Below are 21,003 nucleotides of genomic sequence, written 5' to 3'. Positions count from 1 at the left end.
CTTTCAAAATGTCTAACAAATCACAATGAACAAAAATTATGACTTGGCAGCTTCTCCTTAATGTATCAGTGGGGCTCAAGGAAGCCGAACAAAAAAAGAAAGCATGTGTAAATTCTACACATGTCAACTTATTAATCAAGCAGTATTGTAATGGGATTGCATTGCTATATATATGAAATATATGTGTCTCGTATGGTATCATCGTTCAGTGTAACATGTTTTCATTTTTTTCAGAGTATTGGCTTTTCTGCACAAGGACCACAATAAATTCCACAAATTCAATTTGTGTACGTGGACTTGACGATAGTCTCATGTCTTAGCTGAATGATTCAGTTTCTCATAATTGCATAGCAAGTCATTCACTTTAGTCACATCTTCACATTCAGACAATCACATCAAACTTCGCTGTGAGCAACACGATCTCACATTGTTCCACAGAATGAGACATGCACTTTTGCTGCTGGGGGATTATGTATAATTTCAGTATATTTCACTATATCTATTTACTGTGGCATCATGCGTTGTCAAATTGCCATATTATTTTTATTCTGATAGCTAATTCTGTGTGTCAAAAGCTACAGAACTAAATGTGTCGGGGACAATAAATACAACATTTAAGGCAACTATCAGTAGTAGCAGCAAAATGAAAATTGGCATGAAATTGATCAAAAATAGTTTAAAGCATTCAAATAGCCACAGCGCCATCTTTTCTACTAACCACTGATCATCCGCTTTTGCGAAATCTTAATATGACGTTTTGTGTTGCATTGGGAGGTTAAAGTTCATCATACAGTAGTCGTCAAGTCTCTGTTACGTCGCGCTGAGTGTTTACGGAGATGGCGATGATTACCACGTTGACGTGTCGGTCCATGTCGTTCATTATCGGACGTCGACACGGATTCGTCACTGCCATTGCTGCTTACGCCGGATAACGCAGGGGACACTGAAACATCGCCGGCCTCGGAGCGACACGGGGTCGACCTTCCGCTCTTGTCGCTCTTTCGGAGGAGGAGGAGAATCTTGTTGCCGTCCAAGTCGGTCGTCTGCCATCGCTTCTCGCTGATCGGACTACAGACATTGGGCAGGATTGGTACTAGTAGGCCGATGTCGTCGACTTTGAATTGCAGGATGACGTCCTCTAAGGGAAGTGGCGTATAGGCGGCTGGCAATCGTTTCAGAGCTAACTGGATTTCGAGATTGCGTTCGACGCTCTCGTAGACCACGAAATAGCAGAAATCTTCCCTTTGGTACTGGACGCCGTGGCCGAGGAGGGTGGCATACAGCTGCATCATGCCGATCCAGTGTTCGTCGGAGACAAAGAGCTGACATCGCAGGCGATCCTTGCCGCAGTGTACTTGTCGGACTGCCCAGAGCGGCATATTGTCAGCGTGTGCATAGTAGTCCTGGTTATTAGTAGGATACGGTGCCGCGTTGGGACCTAGCTCGGAACGGTGGTGCAGTGCCCATGGTTCATGCTGCAGGTACCGTTGGACGCCGACCAGACGATCGGCACCGACCTCCTCCTCGATGAACACGACGATGGCGAGAGCCAAGATACTGTTCTGGTCATCGTCGGGTGGAAGGACGGATGCGTTCACACTGCGCTCGGCGTAGTTAAAGATGGCGAGTCGAGATACGATCGCCTTCGTCAGAGGCCGGAGAAGGTTGCGAAGCTTGTCCGACTGACCGGGGTCTGTGATGAAATGAACAGTGAGCCTGTAAGGGTCGTGATACGCCTTCAACGATGGCTCAGATCCTGTAACAAGTGAAGAGAAAAGATAGAAAACACGTCACTTACATAATGTTTCGACCTTACACGATTTTAGTGAGCTGTGGTGCTGTTTAATTGATTTTACAGTGATTTTCACTACAATTGTATATGATTAGGTAGACCTACGAGAAATTGTGATTTTTATTGTGGTTTTTACAATTGAAAAAAAAAAAGATGACGTGAATAACTATGAAGAAGAACCATAATTCTTGCATTTGGATATCAGCATCATGGAGGCCATTAACCCCTTTATCCCTCTGGTTCCATCTTTGAAGAGAGAGAGAGAGAGAGAGAAGGGGGGGGGGGTTTGAGAGGAGGGCGGATACGTATAAGGTCTTGTCTTCTTGACTTTTCGGGTCCGAGAACTCGAGAGGGCGAGATATGAGGTCGCGTCTTCTCAATTTCTTGGGTCAAAGAAGGTGAAAAAAAGGAGTTGTTAGATCTCGTCTTCGAGAAACCGAGAAGTGGAGATGTAGATCTCACCTTCGCGGAGCCCAGAAATCGAGAAGACGAAATCTCACAACTCACTTTCTTGTCTTCTTGGACCGGAGAAATCGAGAAGCGCCATCTTACATCTCGCCTTCTAGTACCTAGGAGCTCGAAAAGACAAGATCTTATACTTTGCCTATTTTGACTTTTGGGACCTGATGGAAAGGTCGTGAAGGTGAAGAAATGTTCATGTAGTTTTCTCGGCGGCACCAATACTAAACTTTCCGTAGCCATAGGAACGGGGTGATAAACACGACGACCTTCGTGCATTTGCGTTGGTTAACTCATCGTAGAGATTTTAGCAAGGCAAAGAATTCTAATAACGACGCCACATCAGCAATGACGCAAATCACATCCAACCTCAATAGCCTCGCGCGAAAAGGCCCCGTCTGGCGCACAATGCATCGATCAAGAAAGATGCCGGTGTCTTGCTCACGATGGGTTTTCTCAGCCTCCAAGGGAGGTCAGCAGCAAATTAAATCACACCTAGACAAAAGGTGTCATGCCTGCTCACGACCTCTATCTTTGCTATTACACCAGGTTTGACTTGTCGACGAAAAAAAAAAAAATCCCAACAACAACACAAAAAATCAATAGATTGACATGAGAAACATAATTGGTTTTATTGTTCGAGTTAGGTGACCTACTGCCCATGGAAAAGTACATTCTTTGGACACCGCTGCCAGTGGATCTGTCTTCATTATATTCACCTGTTTAAAAAAGTGATGTTAGCATCATTTTTTTTTTCAAACCATCACAATCGTAATTGCGAAATTGTGGCAAGCGAATGACCAATGTGAAAATGATGAGCAAGCAAAACAAATGGATATGCCTTCATGCAAAAAGAAAGAAAGAAAGAAAGAAAGAAAATGACTACAAGAAATTCAGGCGTCTACAATGCTACGTGGTCTTCAACTGAGGCAGACGGAAAGGCTCCTTGTCGGCACACAAAAAGTGGGCAATAACAGGCAAGCAAACTAATCAAACCAGTCCAGGGTTCCACTTTGCGCATGTTGCACATGAGCAGTAAAAAGTCATTCATACCAACAGGGTCTATAGGGCATGCTTTTTTTTTTAATTCACAGAGATAAAAATCTAGGATGATACGATTATTCAAGTAATCCGTGTAAATGGTGCTTGCCAGTACAACCACCTGACGGAAAAATTGGCATTCAGCAATATCAATAGAAAGCGATTGCTAATATGTTCAATGCAAAATAATGAACTAGATACATTCCAGGGCGTTAATTGACAGACCACTCTGGCCACACTCAAGTTCTTCCTTTGTTTGAACATGATTGATGGATCTATAAATACGTCGGACAAACTTCGGCATTATCGTTTCTAAAACGAGTGAAATACCTAGTCTACTGAAAAAAGAAAAAAAATAAAGGTCATTAATTGTTACCCAGGGTGCTCTTGAGCTAACTCTGAACTGGTGTATGCAAGTTGAAAGTTTCATCAGGCAGGTTGGCTAGTGGGAGAGCTCTCCCTCCCTCGTGGTTCTATTAACACTACATGCTGTCTCCACCAAGTGATCATTACTGTGCTACTATTGTTGTGGTGATTATTTACGTCTGGCTATTTTCCACTGCCCCTTTTCTATTCTCGACACTCATTATATGGAACCCGGTCAAAGGAAACCATAGAAAGGCAGACTATGTATAGCACTTTTTATAACCTATACCCTCGGCTTCAGACAGGTGTTTGTGTATTACCGTCTCACAATCAAACTGTTTTTGACACATTATCAATCTCTTTTCAAACTTTTCAAACACCCCCATTCATTCCAAACTCTCATCATCCGATCGCATAAATAATGTAGTTTCAGCTGACTTTAGGATGGGTTCACCAAGAAAGGCAGGAAGAGGAAAGAAGAAGGGCAAATGTGACAGTAAATATTTCCCGGGGTACATGCAGGCGATACGATTGACGATTTCTTGCTTCTTGTCACATCACGTAATGATAGCTGATCGTCTGACAGTTAGCTTCGACATAGTTTGACAAAGCACCCCTCGAAGTATTAGAGGGAGTAAGCAGGAATACAGAACAATTATTGTAAACTCATATCTCAATCCACATTGTGCAGCAGGATCTCAAATCCAGCGCGGTATCGGTAGCGTGTCGAAGACGATCTAGTGAAACCGTGGACCTGCCACATGTATGATGCATCTACGATGATCCTACATTGAAATGGCCTCATTGTAATCGCATAGTTAGAAGCCACTCGACCTTTCGCAATACGAATTCTAAGTGTATGAATCTATCATCAAATCATCTAATTTGCACAATATCCTTAAATTGCTGTGTCCAATATCACTGTCCAATGAAATCACACGAAACTTTACAACATGAAACATTACAACTTGCTTACGTCATGTCCAATTTTCATGAATCTTCCAGTATTTTTATTTGATTTTACTCTATATTTCAATCAACGTCGAGTGGATTGCTCTCTAGGGCGTGGTCCGATTAAGTGTCCCATAATCTTTATTGAGATTTCATTCATATCATCACAATGATGAATATCAAACTTGATAATTCCTGTAGAGTCATGCGTTCGACTGATAAATATAAACCACAGGAACTACATCACATACAAAAACACAAACCTACATATATACACATACGTACACACACGCATATTATAAGTATATACTGTATAATATGCAGCCGAGACGAAAGTATAGCATCTGATCATTCAGTGACACGAATGTGTTTCAGTCACAGCGAATCCAGGCCAAGGCTAGCTGTGCTTTGTTTGAGCTGTCACGATACCAGTGACAACACTGCAATAGGGTGACATGGCTTTAGTGAACCCACACAACACGACGTTTGCTTTTGTTTTTCCTTTTTCTTCCTCTTTGTGAATGTTCAATGATGCCATTGAACATACAATGAGCCCACTGCTCTGAACACAATACCGAGACACTTGTTGATTCACCAAGGCGACAAACCCCCTTTGTAACATCTAGATTGAAGATGCCCCTTCAGGGCCACCAATTGTAGACCCTATCCTTCGGCTTCGGCGTATCACTCATTAAATGAACAGGGAAAAAGGAAATATAGCGAAGCATTTCATCTTGGCTACCCCCTCATAAGGGAGTGAGGTTTATCACTGTGTTATGGACATCCGTCTTCGTTTGTGTGAGGATGATGATGATGACGATGATGATGGTAATGATAATAATGATGATGATGATGATGATGATAATATGACTGACTTGGATAGGTGTTGGGTAGAAAAGAGCAAGTGGTTGGACAGGCCTACGTACACAATAGATGTCCTTGCTCATGTAGGCCGCATGAGTACAGTTATACAAGCATTGTGATGGAACGAACTCCAGGAAATAAGCGATGTGGGATATGCAGTTGACATAGGTTTCCATAGAGTACTCAAATATTCTATGTATGCTTTGTTCTCAGAAGTTGCCCTTAATAACCACAAAGTGAATTTCTGCCAGTGGAACTTAAATGGAGATAGCAGATGAACGAAGTGCTTCCCTAGGCTGTACGAAAATTATTATCCACTATCATTGTAATACATTACAGAAAATGTCTATTTCTGAACAAATAATTCCCGACAGCAGGCGTCATCCCTCTCGAAATTGTGAGCAAAGATGGACACACAATTATTCATATTCTCATATTCGACTATGATCGTATAAACATCGGGTCATTCGTAAAGGCATCGTAAGCCGATGGAGTTTCTCAGGCTTCCGCAGAAACTTCGAAAGCGGCGGCAAAACCTTGTAGTAGCCATGCGTTGTGTTATTTCCTCCGCGAGTCCTTCGGGTAAACTTCTTGCAAAAAGATTCACATCTTCGTGTGTCTTCTATAGCCTTTGTGGGTGGTTCGGGTACCATCGTGTGACCCTGTGTGAGCACCATACGTTTGACAATGTTCGGGGCCAACTTCGTACGAAAATGAGAATTCCGCATTAGTATTGCCATCCTGTGTCAATTTCGGGACAGTGTGACGCCACAATCATGTGCATATAAATGTATCTGAGAAGAGAGTTGTCACCTCCCTGATCTAAGAGAGATATTTATAGGACAGTGAACAGGAAAGTGAGGAGAAAAAGAGGGAAGAGGGAGAGAGGAAAATGGGATGAGGAGGCCGGTTATGCCTTATCTGCTCATAAATGCTTCAACAATGTGGCGTCACCTTTATATAGATACAATGTATTTTTACACATCTAAAGAGAGTCGTCTCATGTCGCTGTATAAGGCCACGCATTTTCGACGGTGCTGTTATTGCAACACGTACCACCCCCTGTACACAAACTTAATAACGATTCATGACAATTTATTGTTAAACTTTGAAAGAAACTGCAACAGTTATTATGCCATCTTTATCGGAATTGGATCTTTAAATGCTTTCCATACCCTATGGAGCTAACTTACGCGTCACCCTCATTCAGCAGGCAATGATTTGTGGGGGCGGATTACAGGACACTACAAAGCTATCCATGATGACTTCAGAACATGACTATTAAGGTCGCCAGTCTCAAGACATGAAGCAAGCATGCGGACGAGTATACTTAAGGTTGTGTGTCAGGACCATAGACAATAGCGTCACATTTTCTTGGTATCGATCTTCTAATCTGTATGTTTAATTACACTGCTGCTGTTAGATATAGCAGAAAACAAAGACAAAAACAAACCGTACCACTCGCTACAAATATGTATACAAAGGATATTAAATATCAGACTTATTGTTCAACTTATAGAAGTTAATGGAATAATGGATAAAGTCATTCATTTCTTTTTATCATCATTATCACTATTTATTATCATTTACATCATTACTATCATTGTTATTATCATTATCATCATCATTATCATTATTATCATTATTATTATCATTATTATTATATTATTATCATCATTGTTGTTGTTGTTGTAATTACTATCGATGTAATTTTTATTTTGGACTTAAATAAATCTCTCCCAAAACTGCATATCATTGTGTTTTCAGATATGAATATGATTTGCCTTTACATAAAGACTAGTATCTATCTATCTATCTATTTATCTATCTATCTATCTATCCATCTATCTATCTATCTATTGGGGAAAATCCACAATGGAAACGTACTTTGCAGTAAGTTTTTAAGTTGGAAACTTATATTTTTGCCTCATTTGACGACAAATTAAAAATGTATCTTATTTCTTTCAGACTTGAGCGAGCAAACACACACACACACACACACACACACACACACACAAAACAACAACATAGATCATATAAATTTGTTTCTTTTTCTTTCTTTCTTTGCGTTTGGCTGATCTAGCGAAACTTATCCGTTTTTCACAAATTATTTGATCAATCAAAACTCAAATCATGCATGATCATCAGTGCAACTGAAGAAAATGCATGCTAAATCAAGCATCGCTCGCTTGTTGATTTCCCCTAGTTGAACATTTCTAATCTAAGCTTATTGGTTTGTTGCTTCTCATCATAGTCTTACTCAAATAAAACAACGATGGAATAAATGTTGCCCTACTTGTGGCCAAATCTAAAGCATGTATGCAATCTGAGGAAGTCTCATATAGCTAATCAGTGAAAAACATTTCACCCCCTTTCAATTATGATGATATAATTATAGTTTGTGCTGATAAAATGGCGTCTGCAGGTCTGGTCCGATACGACTCCAATAAAACGCCACGGACCGAGGCCTTGAGAAGTTCGCCCGTGAAGATGGGATAAATCGAAATTGTTGCAAACGACGACATTGCGATAAATTTTCCCCATTCAACCGGGCAAGAATACCTCTAATCCCCTCGATAATCCCTATGTGTCATGATCGAAACGAGTTTGTGATTTGATCACAATAGTTAGCTGCACAACATCGATCCGAGAAGCTACTGGCAGAAACAGGGTGGTTACTGGTTAATGGACTGGCAAGAAGTCGGAGTAGCTTCGTATTGATCGACTTAGCCTGATATTCAGACCCTTGGCGATGATCCCAACTTATCTTTTGCCTCCCCCTCCCCATGTTGAGGGCAGACTTCTGCCGTTTCTGAATGCAGAAAATATTGTTATTTTCTTACGGAAATCAAACGAAATTACTGTTTGTTTGTTTTTTTACATTTAACTGTTTGGAGAATGCAATATTGAGTTATGAGTGTGTTTCCACTTGCAAAAGGTGGAACATTTAGTAGGTGAGAATGTTTGCATTTTAGACTCAGATTCGTCTCTTATTGGTCTATGATGCATGGGACAGGGATGTATATATATATATATTTTTTTTTTTGGGGGGGGGGGCGTATTGCTCATTACAAAAATCCCAGGTATATGGCATGTCCATAGCTTACTTCCAATAAAAAAGTAAGGACGATATCACTCGAAGATCCTCAAGATAACAATATTCTCAAACTCCACGTGGAATGGAATCAGGAAGGGATAAATGATATAGTTATGATGTCATTGAAGTAACTGATGTGGTCTGTCCGTTAAAGTCGCATCGTATCTCTGATTCGATTAGCCTTATTGCTTCTGATATGACGAAAATATCAACTCGCATCTATTCTGTTTTCTTATTTTTCCCAAGTTCACCTATCTATTATAAGTTATTATGCTCACACTTCCTCTTACCTCTGTATTCAACTCATTCCATTATATTTCATCAAACAATACATGCATGATGATGTAGGCCTACGACGGTTTAATCGGTCTTGCTATAGCATCATCACTTACTGAAACATGAACGAATAAGTAGGGCCTACGTAGATTGTATAACTAGATGAACTGAATGAAGTGATTACCAACAAAAAGAAAAAAACAAAACAGAACAACAGTTATCAAGATATATGAATATACAGATGAAAGGCAGAAAAAGGCATTATGTATAGATAAGAAACATCAGTTCGTAAACCTGGAAGAAACGTCATGCTGTGGAAAAGAAAAGCATAATAGTAATATATATCTGACCATCAAATACAACTGAATAGACAAAAAAAAAGAAGTAAAGAAAAAGAAGAAGTGGATTGTCTGATGGATTGATTGGAAGTGGTGCACGAAACACGTACTGCGGTATCCTTGTACGTCAGTTGTCCAAGGTAAAAACAGGTTCGCTCAAGGTCTGCGGGACAAGACTATACTGATTTTTCTGTATTCTCTTGTCATCAATCGCGACAAAAAGGGTTTCAAAAATGACACTCGAGGCGTAAGTAATGCATATAACTGCTCCTCGATGAAGCGAGTAATTTGCATACATCCGCTGTTCATTCTCCGTCTTGCATGAAAATACGACCAACTGAATAACCGTGAATTCAATGGTTAGACGTATTGTGGATACAGAAGAGGGGCTTTTTGAATCGCAACTGATATAAGTCGTCATCATTGTTCCTTGTTTTTTTTTACAAGAAATAAACAGCACATGCCATTACACGTGTATCACACGACATCTACGCCTCGCCGTATTCCATAATGTTTCCACGCCACGATTCACTTGTAACACACTTTGTGATATACTCAATAAGTATGTTTAGCTGTATCGTGCGTTCTCCAAAACATAGCGATAAATAGGACTCACTAATTTGTCCAACATTTTTCAGTCTTGCCCATGCATCACGCACAAGTTCACGCTGTCCCTTAAGTATGCCTGTTCAAGCAGTAATAAAATGACTTTAAAAAGCCTGTTTGAAGATCAGAAGCCACGGGTCCAAATTCTTTTTCCTTATAATCATTACGTTATCTTAGTTTTGAAAGTGAGAAAAAATATTACGAGGAATGTTATCACGTATCCGATCACAAGTCAGCGTTTGGTCTGTCCAAACCAGTTGCTCCTTTATTATTAAACTTGCGTATTTGTAAGTCTAACTTTGATTTCATTTTTTCATTTCATCTTTTTATGACGAAATATCTACAAAGAATTTGGCTTTAAATTTGTCTATACCGGAAGAACTTTCTCTTGACAAGTGCTGTCAATCCTTACGGACCAGTGAGTCAAATTTACTTTGTCGAGTTAAAGATCGTCGGTCTTCCGGTCTACTTATTGTGCGGTTAATAAAAACACAGAACAGTGCACAGGACCGGACATGTTACACATTCAGGACTAATCCTTTCATAATACCAGAACTTCAGTAAGTCTCTGGAAAGGATCAATCGGAGTTGTCGTGGTTCTTAAAACAGACTCTGTCGAGCATCCATGGCCAAGCAGATAGACTGAGCTGTTTTCAAGAATGATTCATACAAGAAGTATTGTAACTGCCGAGTATACATCGCAGTTCTGATATCGACAACTACATTCTCTCTGCAAGTTCGAGTTCTGTGAACCAATCACGTTTCCTCTCAGTCGGTCTCTGACATTATCTTGAAAAGATTTGAATTTTTTTTTTTAATTGTATGGGATAAGGGTGTCATCAATTTCATGTTTTCTGTCGAGATTTTTCTTTTATTGTTAGTTTTCCTTCTCGACTCATATGCCGGATACTATGCATACTTAGCAAGCCCACAATAGTCGATTCTTTTAAATAAATTGAAGAAGATAACAGTTTTTATCTTCGATTCTACAAACGTTGACCACAAGTATTCATCTTGTGGCAAAGCTTCACTGTGATAACACCATTTTAATTTTCAGGATATATATTATATTTTTTTAAGGGGGCAGGGGAATTTGCAATGCTGATCTTTACAGTGGCGCATCCAGGTGGGGGGGGGGCACGTGCGCCCCCTTTAATTTTGTAATCAAAGGGGCGCCGCTTTACGGAATTCCTGGATCCGCCCCTGCCTTATGGCGATGCTTTTAGGACATTCAAGTAATTCAAGTACATGTAATCATGAGGAGTCTTTCATCGGTTTTACTGTAATTCTTTTGTCTATTATATCAATTATATCTCTTATAACCCTAATACTTATTTCTCACAAAATACAAATAAACTTTCGATCTTTCTCAATAATTATCAATATGAAGATTGAGGGAGAAAGATTTGCGGTGACACCATCAATGGTGTCACCGCAAATCTTTCTCCCTCATTTACTTCACCCCGCAAACCTTCGAACAAAATATGAAGATTGTTCATGCATATTCGTATTACATTATAGTTTAGGCACGAAAAGGGACTGAATTGTAATTGTATTTTGACAAAGATATTAAAAACGTGCACTTTTTGCGTTTCGATGTTCATGGCTTTGAAGCATTACGTAAAAAAGACGGAAGACATGATAACACCTGTTTGGGTTACAAAACAGAGTATCACAAAGATCCATTTGGTAAAAATAAAAGCTACCATGATAGTAAGTAGTGAAAATCATGCGGCAGTTTCTCCAACTAGAATATGTTACAAAATGCTGCTCGACACCCAAGTTACGCACTCTGAATTACTTCACACAACGTTTGGCTAGAATCATTCTATTTTTTTTATTGATGCAGATGTAGAAGGATATGACATCTTGAATGCACCAGAAGTGACAGAATCCCAAAAGTGAGAATTGTTTCATACTTTTCAGTCAGGCAGTTGGGTTAACCTTTAGCAATGAAATAATTTGACGCGTTGGGTATGAATTGGGCACGGCACGATAAATGAATAAAATACGATGCATAATATTTTCCATTGAAATGGCTTAATCTGTTGGAAGTGTGTTGGTATCAACCGGAGTCACTATATTGATATGCCACTTTTCATATAGGCGAACTTCAACAGTGCAGATGACACGTAAGTTCACAGTTATACTGTAAACTATACTCACCGCCGTGGTAAGAGGTCTCTCGAAGAAGGGTCAACGTTGAGATGGGTTTGACATTCGAATGAGTTCCGGTACACGCCCATGATGACCGTCTTTTACTTCGTCGATACATGGCAAGGCGTCTCTCGCTCTCGGCATTCGACATCGTGGAGTCGTCGCTAGATTGCTTTGGAGACGACGGCACCTCTTCATCCACGGTGACGCTGATCAGTGGTGTCGCCGTCGACACGGTCTCCAAGGAGGAACTTTTGCTGATGCTTGGTGATCGCGGAAGATGTAGATTGGGGAGGATGTGCGGGATCGAACCCTGGGACGCCCGGCGCCGCTGTAGGTAGCGTGCTCGCTCATCGGGCGACGTCAAGTCCGCAGTCTTTGACGGTGCGCACGCTGATTCGTTTGTCTCTTCGACGTCGGCCTTGTCGGATTGCTCGCATATCGGTGGTTGACGGTGTTTGTTTTGCAGCAGTAGCTGGTGCTGCCGGATTTCTCGTGCAAACGATTGGTCCTGGACGACGCTCAGACCCATGTTACTAATGTCGGCCAGCGAGTAGCGGCGAGGGCGACGGGTTGGCTTGGAGTCGTTGAGCGGTGGATCCCTGGGCGTGTTTGGTAAGGACACGGACCCGTGACTCGGGGGAGTGATTGTAGGTCTTGGACTTTTCTTTGACATAGAATCTATGAAGTCTGAATCGTTGTTGTTGTTACTGCTCTTCATAACACTTGAAGGTAGTCCGTTTTCTAAATTCTTGTCTATGTCATTCCTTGGGGACGATTTGACGAAGTCTTTTTCATTTGATCCCTTTGCAGACAACTTTTTAGCGAAACCAATGAGATCATCCCCCGCCATGTTAGCCGACGAGTGTCGCCTTTTAGTCATCCCATGGTTGTGTCCGTGAAGAACTTTGTCGGTGTTTCCAGTCCCTCGATCCACGTTGTCTGTATGCACCATTATGACATTATTTCCGTCTCTATTCGACTCAGCTAGATTTTGCCGAGATTCGTTGGGGCCTGGTGTTGTCACTTGCTCTCCGAAAGGACCGGGTTCTACGCCGATCCTCCTCAACACCACACCGCTGGATTCTCTATCTGGATTCACGTCAGTCTGGCTACAGGCAACTTCGCAGTCCGGATAGTGTCTGTCCCCTGCCGGGACCTTGTTTAGCGGCCTGTTGTAGGTGGTCTCATGGTCTTTCCTTGACTCTTTCACTGAATGCGGTACTGTATTCTGAATGTTATTCGCCTGAATGCGACGAGAATCGATTGCTAGCTGATCCACGCATCTGAGAGAATTAGTAAACAAAATTACGGCTTTATTCTCGCCACTTCTACCCTCTGGCAGCTTTTCACAATAGAGTTTGCGGCTCTCGACGAAAAGTTCAAGATCAGGGGCGACAGATCTTTCTTCTCTCTCACTTGTAGTCTGGGTGTACAGAGACACGGTGTTGTCGTATTCGGCAAATATTGTCATTGCATCGTCCAGTGAGGGAATAAAGTCATTTTTGTCGATCGGTTCGCATTCTTCAAAATCTTTCGTCTCTTTCGTCTTAGAGACTTCCGCCATGATAAATGTCCCCAAAAGTGTCGTTAATACCCGTAGACTGCATCGACTAGGTCCCAAGTAATTTCCATCGATGAAAATGTCTTAACAAAGCTTTTATCTTCTCCCCGAGGACTCGGCTTCGCCTGTTCTGTAACGTTCGTCTTCTGGCTACTTCCTATTTTTAGCCGCTTCTTCAGATCAGCAATGCTGAGAAAACATCAAGTCCTTCATGACAGTTGAAATAAGAGGTTAATTTATCTCCTTTTCCAGTGCATTTTAAAGAAACGAGATTTGGTGAGATCCTGGGAGGAGAAGAGGAGGCGATCAGAGAGTCCACACTCTTGATTTGACTCGCCGGCCGAGTACAATGCCGAGGGGTGGAGGAAAGGTTGCCGAAATAGCTGGCCTCTGCAAAAGAGCGGTAACAAACGAGCAGACGTCTTTTGTGATAGCTCTCCGCCGCGGAGGCATCGATTTTGTGGTGAAGAAATAAGCTTGAGTTGCAGTCGCGATGGACTGAAAATAAGAAAAAGCGTCAATGGGTTTTGCTATTATTGAGGTACTTCAGCCAAATCGCTTATTGTCATCGTTCGGATAGAGATATCGTAGAAAAGAGAGAGAGGGAGAGTTTGGATCGAGAGTTGGATAGGGCAACAACTGACGAATCCACAAAAATGCTGATTATGACGCCAGACCGCCTGAAATTTGGCCGTTTCATTGCTTATGTTGTGGATGCAGCATGGCAACACGTATGAGATGTTTTCCAAAGAGATGGCTCTGACTCAACCCCAAACCCAGCAAGCTAATTGAAGCTGATTATTCCAACCTAACGAGGGAATGACTCCTCAGTAGTGCTTCCTTTTTCTTTCTGAGTGAGTGTATGTTAAGATCTTTCAAAGCCTCTTAGTCTAATGAGCATGGTAAGACATTACCAAAGTGATAACGATGTGCACTTAAATGATTGACAGAAAAGGTATGACATAATTCTAAAATAAATCATTCGTCACAATTTCTATCTCTGCTTACTGGATATAATGGAAGCAATCATCGTAGAGAGTTTAAAGATTGTTTATAGAAAGCTATGCGCAGAGCCCCTCTCCTCGTTAATATCACCATCAATAAAAAAACCCGACAAAACTTGACAACAACCGAGTATAGTTTGGGATTTAACTAAGGAGTTTTTAGACCACATACATTAGAATCCGCGGGACGCAGTCTCGTCCGTTCGACAATCAGAGAGTCATTGGGGGATCAGGCAATTCTTGCTAAAATGTAGCAACAGCCAATCAGAAGTTGGATTCTTGACGTTATCATGCATACCAGGAAAAGATGCTATCATAGCATTTTTATACCTTTTTTTAAGGAAATGGAGGCCCAGATCACATCGTACTGAAAATAGCGCGTATACACACCTCTCTCATTCTCTTGCAGTGCGCCTTGTCTGCTGTGAACGTTCATGGATTTGAATCGTTTTCGTAATATAATGTCTGATCCTCATATTTCAAGGAGTGACCGAGAAATGACCTTCTCTCTATAAAATTCATCATGTACTCCCGTGCGGTGTTGTGTTTGGTGAAGGAGGTTCAAGAAAATGGAGTCACAACTGTCTTATTTCCTTCGAACTCTCATTCGATGCCGCCACTCGAAAATATATGGAGCACGTGCGACACTGGGTCTGGTAGATAAGAAGACAACTAACTCGTGTCTCATTGCATAATCACCAGCCACTTTCTAAGGTAGATAATTATGTCTTTGTGATGGCAATTACTTTTGCTACCCCTACTAATAAAAGCTAGGTGATGTGTATAATGGTAAAGACAGGGGGAGCGCGAAAAGAAATTGCGCAAACGACAACATAGAAATGAAAATTTCTCAACTGGGCATGCCCGGGCACAAAGCCGAAAATGTGCAAAAGTGACAAAATCGGCTTTCCAGGAGGGTACAGTTTTAGACACTTTCACATGAGACAGCTCTGATTTACACTTTGCAAATATTTCTTGACAGAATTGACTCTTGTTTAAATTGCTTTATCATGAAGTGAGATTTCCTTTCATTTGATAGATAAAAAAGCAAAATATAGCCAACATTAAGTTCACGTTTAAAATGAATCCTCAGATTGCTCAGCAAGACGGCGACATCGAACATCGCTCATCAAAGGCACATAATGCACCTGTGGAATTCTTTTGTACATCAATAGAAAACTGTCAACTGCTTGAATAATTACAGCCAGTGGGAACTCAATCTCTTAAACTTCCTTGGTTTGATACTAAGAGGAGGAGTGGTCATTTGTCTGCCAAAATAAATGCCAGATAGTTATGCTTCAATTCCTAACCAGTCATTCGGTGACTTCTTTCTTTCTCACCTTTCTATAGAGAGATGGAAATAGAAGTCGGTGATTTACTATGACCAATATAAAGGGCTATGTCGCACGTTTTCACACCACCATTGTAGACCTGTTCGGTATGGGTTCTGTTTTAATGTCTATATCAGCCATAATGGGGGGGGGGGGGGGTTCAGTACGTCAGACAAGTAAAGGACTTCTAACCTTTTTTCTTTTTTTTTTTCCTGGAGAATTATACAGGCTAGGATTACTCCAGCCAAGAATTGAGTATAGCAACATAACCACACACGGACACACGAAAACTCATAAAAAAGAATCATAAAAAAGGACCAAACACATAAAATCACAGAAAAACCAAACCATTTCATGTCAATTTCTTGGTTTTTTTTATTACAAACCTAAATCCTCTACGAATTTTAAAAGAGTCCCATCAAAATCCCATTAACACACTAAGAAGTATGGCAACACATTACGCTATGAGAGCATTATCTGACGAAGGAGATTCTTAGCCCTACTGACGGAACAGTGTGCTTTGAATACAGTGCAATTCTTTACAAAGGTTCATCCTCGAGGTTCCCATTCATATGAAACACAAAAGGGGAAATCATTGTTCTCAAGCAGCCTACACGTGGCCATCAGCGAGTCACACATTGCTAATTTTGCTCACAACCACATAATGCTAGGCCAATGACATGACATTTACTCTTGCGACAATCGTCCTATTTTCTCCAAGGACTTTGGATTAGGGTTGGCATTGTCATAGGGTTTGAGGTTTAGTTTGGTGTGAGGATTAGGGTTAGGGTTGGGGTAATGTTTGTTGGTAGATTTATGGGAGCAATTGTCGCAGGAGCAAATGTCATGGAACATTTTGGTTCAGTTCTAGGAGACCACATCATGAGTTGGGGTGCCTTCAAGCACTCAAAAGCAAACCAGAACGAACCATACTGAACTGTGCCAGATTAGGAGCGTTCAAGCTCTCTGTGGAGAAAGCACACCTCTGATGAATTTTTAGAGGAGGTCACGCATTTTGTAACAACACGGTCATTCACCTGTCGTGTTTGAACTACTTACAGATGTCCCAAACAAAAAGGAAGAATTCTTTGCATTATGATGTATGTGTGTTCGCACATTCTTCACATGCAGACTTTTGGTACCCTTTTGGTACCCTTTCGGAGCACATTGCAGAAGGTGGTCCACTTTTGGCTCTGTTTGGTTTGGTACAGGACACTTCAGAAGTGTTTGACCGTTCCTCTAGCGCAGGTTTGGTACAGTTCGGTTCACTTTAGGAGAGTGCTCGAATGCACCCTTGGAGTTTGTAACATTCGATGTCATTTGACCGACGTTTTACTAACCTCATGAATGGAACCCTCTAAAACTTGATCAAATTTTCCTCTCATGGGTTACAATTTCGCATGTGATTCTGTGCTACAGCTACCCTGCACGTAATTCTACAACAATTACTTCACATATACTGTACCGAGTCATTTGCAAGGACCGATTAATCTCTCTGCAGTGTGCACCTTCCTCAACACATGAAAGGGTTTCACACTGGTACTCTCTCATATTATACATGTCCATGACAGGGCTAGAATGCAGGCATATTACAGAACAAAATACAAAAGGTAAAAAAACAGACAGACAGACATCCTATGAACCAGCTTGTATGTAACACAGCATGATACCTGTGGCACAAAGTTTTCTTGAGGTGGGATTGACCATACTGTACACACAAGCACAGATATAGGTAGTCTACTGTACAACAGCTTGTTGGTTGACAGATGAAGACGGCTGCTGTGGAATGGTATTGACACCATTGGGCAGACTTTCCATGATACCCCTGTATTACACTGAAATTTTGTTCTGTCTCTTCGACAAGTAAACATGTTCAATGCTCTTGTAATCTGGCAACACTCCACTTGACTATGCTAGATATAAGTGAGGTGATTTGTTTATGGTTGGCCTTTTTTTTTTCTGGTCTTCTTTTGTGCATGTCACGTGGAGAACGGCTACAAAAAAGTTGAAAAAAGACAACAGCAACATATTACTTGCAGAAGCGACGTAGGAAGAGATCCACCTTACTTACTGTGCCAAACACATGCATGCATGCTTTGGTAACCATGCATTGTTTGGCAACCACATGAAATTTAGAATTCAAGATATGGCTGCCTTTGTACCAGTAACTTTGTACCAGATAGAATTGTAATGTGATCACCCTTTCTGCATGTCTCATTTTGGCAACATTATTGAAAATGAGTAAGGGAAAGTGGTATGCAATGAAACAAGTGCATAGAGCACCTGAGGTACAAAAGGTTCTGATGAATGAGGACAAGTGTAATTTCATTGAAACCATATCCAGCAGCATAATAGCAAGAGTGAACTCATCGATATACAAATGACGCACAGGTCTGAGTGCGTCAGTCGGAATTGTGTGCATAAGGTAACTATGGAATGCTTAACCCACGAGGCGAAGCCGAGTGGGTTTAGGCTAAATTCCATAGTTACCGCATGCACACTATATTCCGACTGACGCACGAAAAGACATGTGCGTCATTTGATTTATAGAATGGGTAATTTTCTTGTCAAAAACCCAGTTTTCTATCGTGTTACCCGATGACAAAATTACTGGATGCATTTCCTTTTGGCTTTCCGTAAACGGGCATGCATACCCGTACTTACCGTTTTTACTGGATGCATGGCCAGCCATGCATCAGTTTTTACTGGATGCATGGCCAAGCTGAGTGCGCGAACGCTTGCTTTAGTGCGCGAACCTTTGTTACAAGTACGCGTACTCTTGCTAAGTGCGCGATAACATGTTTACCACTGTGACTCAGCGTGCGGCCAGTAAAAATGAACACATAGCTCTCGACCAATCAGATCGCAGGATTCTCGCTACCCATTCTATAATGTGTTATAAAGACTTGAAACCTCAAATAGTGAAAGTATACGCAATGCTTCTCTATGTCGCCTTCAAAATGGACATCAATGCATCTTACACCCATAAACAGATGCCTCTAAAAGCCTCCACACTTGCTTGATTGAAATCAGCTCTGCTACATCCAAGGGCAATCGCTGAAAATCATTACAAGATCCTACTGCACAGAAGTTATTGTGCATTGCATTCATGAGACCCACCACGTTTTGCAGCGCTGAAATCCTGTCGTCTTGTGGCCAACTTGGACATTAAAAAAAAATTACTTATTTCTTTTCTTGTGATTTATTGCAACTTCCTTATGCTGAAAAATCAACCAATTTACATCAATGCTTTTAAAAACAAGAGTTCAGATTGGCAAGTTGTGAAAGTTGGTCAGCAGTGCCATGTGGACAAGTTACTTTGGTGCAGCACTTTCACAAGGAACACAGACCAAAGCTAAAATATGCCCATCATACACCATTATCACCTCTGCCAAGGGAGGTTATGTTTTCATCAGCATTGGTTTGTTTGATAGTTTGTTTGTCTGTGTGCAAAATAACTCAAAAGGTTGAGAACGAATTTGGATGGAACTTACAGGAAAGGTTGAGAACGACACATGTAACAGATGATAAAATTTTGGTAGTGATATGGGAAATTTCATATATCTATGAAGGAAAATTGATATTTTGGCAGGTAGGATCAATGAACTTGGGAGTTCAAGCTGTACATTACTTTGAAATTTGCAAATGTGCACTAAAGTGCAGGCCCTAGTTTCTGTTAGGGCGAAGAGCCGTGCAGCTGGAAGTTGATGACATAACAAAGGGCTTTTATATTGGGAAATCAGGTGATTTTCAGCATACATATGTATGGGTGGAAATCACTGATCTCTTAGGAAGAACAAGATCAGTGGTGGAAATGAGTAGCTTGGCAGAGGTCTGCACTCCCAGAGTGCTCTGGTTACTATCATTTTTATTATTTTTTTTTTTGTAATGATGATGATGAGAATACAATAACAAGAGTCTAATGACCATGATGTCTTGGCTACAATCCAGGAAGAATCTCCACAAAAACATTCAGATACAGACAAAATTTTATATCAGAACAGCAGGATCAAGCATTGAAAAAAAAAAATGTCTTTGTGTTCCCTGTGAGGAGCATCAATTAGGAATAGAGCTTTTCAATGGGCTCCTTTTGGAAAGTAGACATTGTAGTAAACTTTGAATGAACTTTGAATGAACTTTGAAGTCCCCTTTCTCACCTCAACTTCCAAACCTGCTATCTATTCATTCCTCTCCACAGAGTGGATTGGTATGAGAACTACTGTAAAAGTGGTTTCTTTCGCGTACAAAAACTTTCGCGGTTTCCATCGGTGTGGACTTTTTCGCGTGTGTTTAAATTCGCGGTCGGTAATGATAGCGTTATACAAGCGACGAGCTCAAAACATTTTCACGTGATGTTAAATTCGTGGTTCAACCTCAAAGCGCGAAAATAAAACCACCGCGAAAGAAACCACTTTTACAGTACTCTTTCCCTTGTGCATCGACTCTGCTTCAGTAAATCTGCTGCACTGAAAAACAACAATTTTCTGCTTACATCTATCGACTTGGGTAATGAGGGGAGAATTCTTTTTCTAAAACTCTTATGCAGCATGGCCATGTCATTTGGAATTCTTACTCTGAGGGTGTGTTTTAGCAGAATATTTGTCATTTTCACCAACTGTTTTCCACACCACATGCGTGGAAATATCACACGATATAATGAATTCATAATACAAGGCCACGAAACGACACAAAATACAGATATTCCTCATTACTCTCTCTTCAAGCCATGATGTCTCTGCTGCCCGAAACAGGTGTGCAATGAACAAGACCTAATTTTCCTCCATGTTCCTAATGAGGCAGGATTCACCTCACTGCTGTTTCAACTGTGGTACAGCGTGCCCATAGCACAGGTCAGTAAGTAGATGGGAAGAGCATAATCAATAAGTTACTTCACATTGAACAATAAATAGATACATAAGGGGCCATTGCACAAGACCATAATGGACGCTAGTGGTAGGTAAAAGCTTTCAACTTGGTGCTACTTAGCAGAGTCGCTATGGCGATAAAGGAAACACACATACTTTAAAAGAGATGATGGCAATTATAGTAAATGCACCTCTTGCTCTCTTGCCAAAATTGCATTTGACTACATGTTTAAATTTCCCACATCATAGGTGAAATTGACGAAAACTATGCACACACACAATCTTGGCTAGT

General features: G+C 41.0%; 1 protein-coding gene across 1 annotated transcript; it reads right to left on the bottom strand.

Moving 5' to 3' along the window:
- Nucleotides 1-785: 785 nt before the first annotated feature.
- LOC139715663 (uncharacterized) lies at nt 786-13,514 on the bottom strand. Its single transcript, XM_071627219.1, has 2 exons — nt 11,957-13,514; nt 786-1,756 (listed from the first exon to the last, which is right to left on the bottom strand). The coding sequence occupies exons 1-2, from the start codon at nt 13,512-13,514 to the stop codon at nt 786-788; spliced, it is 2,529 nt and encodes an 842-aa protein (XP_071483320.1).
- Nucleotides 13,515-21,003: the final 7,489 nt, after the last annotated feature.

This window comes from Diadema antillarum, unplaced genomic scaffold (assembly GCF_040938485.1).
Source record: "Diadema antillarum isolate AM-2024a unplaced genomic scaffold, OU_Dant_1.0 scf00000053, whole genome shotgun sequence".
Taxonomy (NCBI): domain Eukaryota; kingdom Metazoa; phylum Echinodermata; class Echinoidea; order Diadematoida; family Diadematidae; genus Diadema; species Diadema antillarum.
Note: the sequence above shows the minus strand (reverse complement) of the source record. Positions and strands in the feature narration are given on the sequence as shown.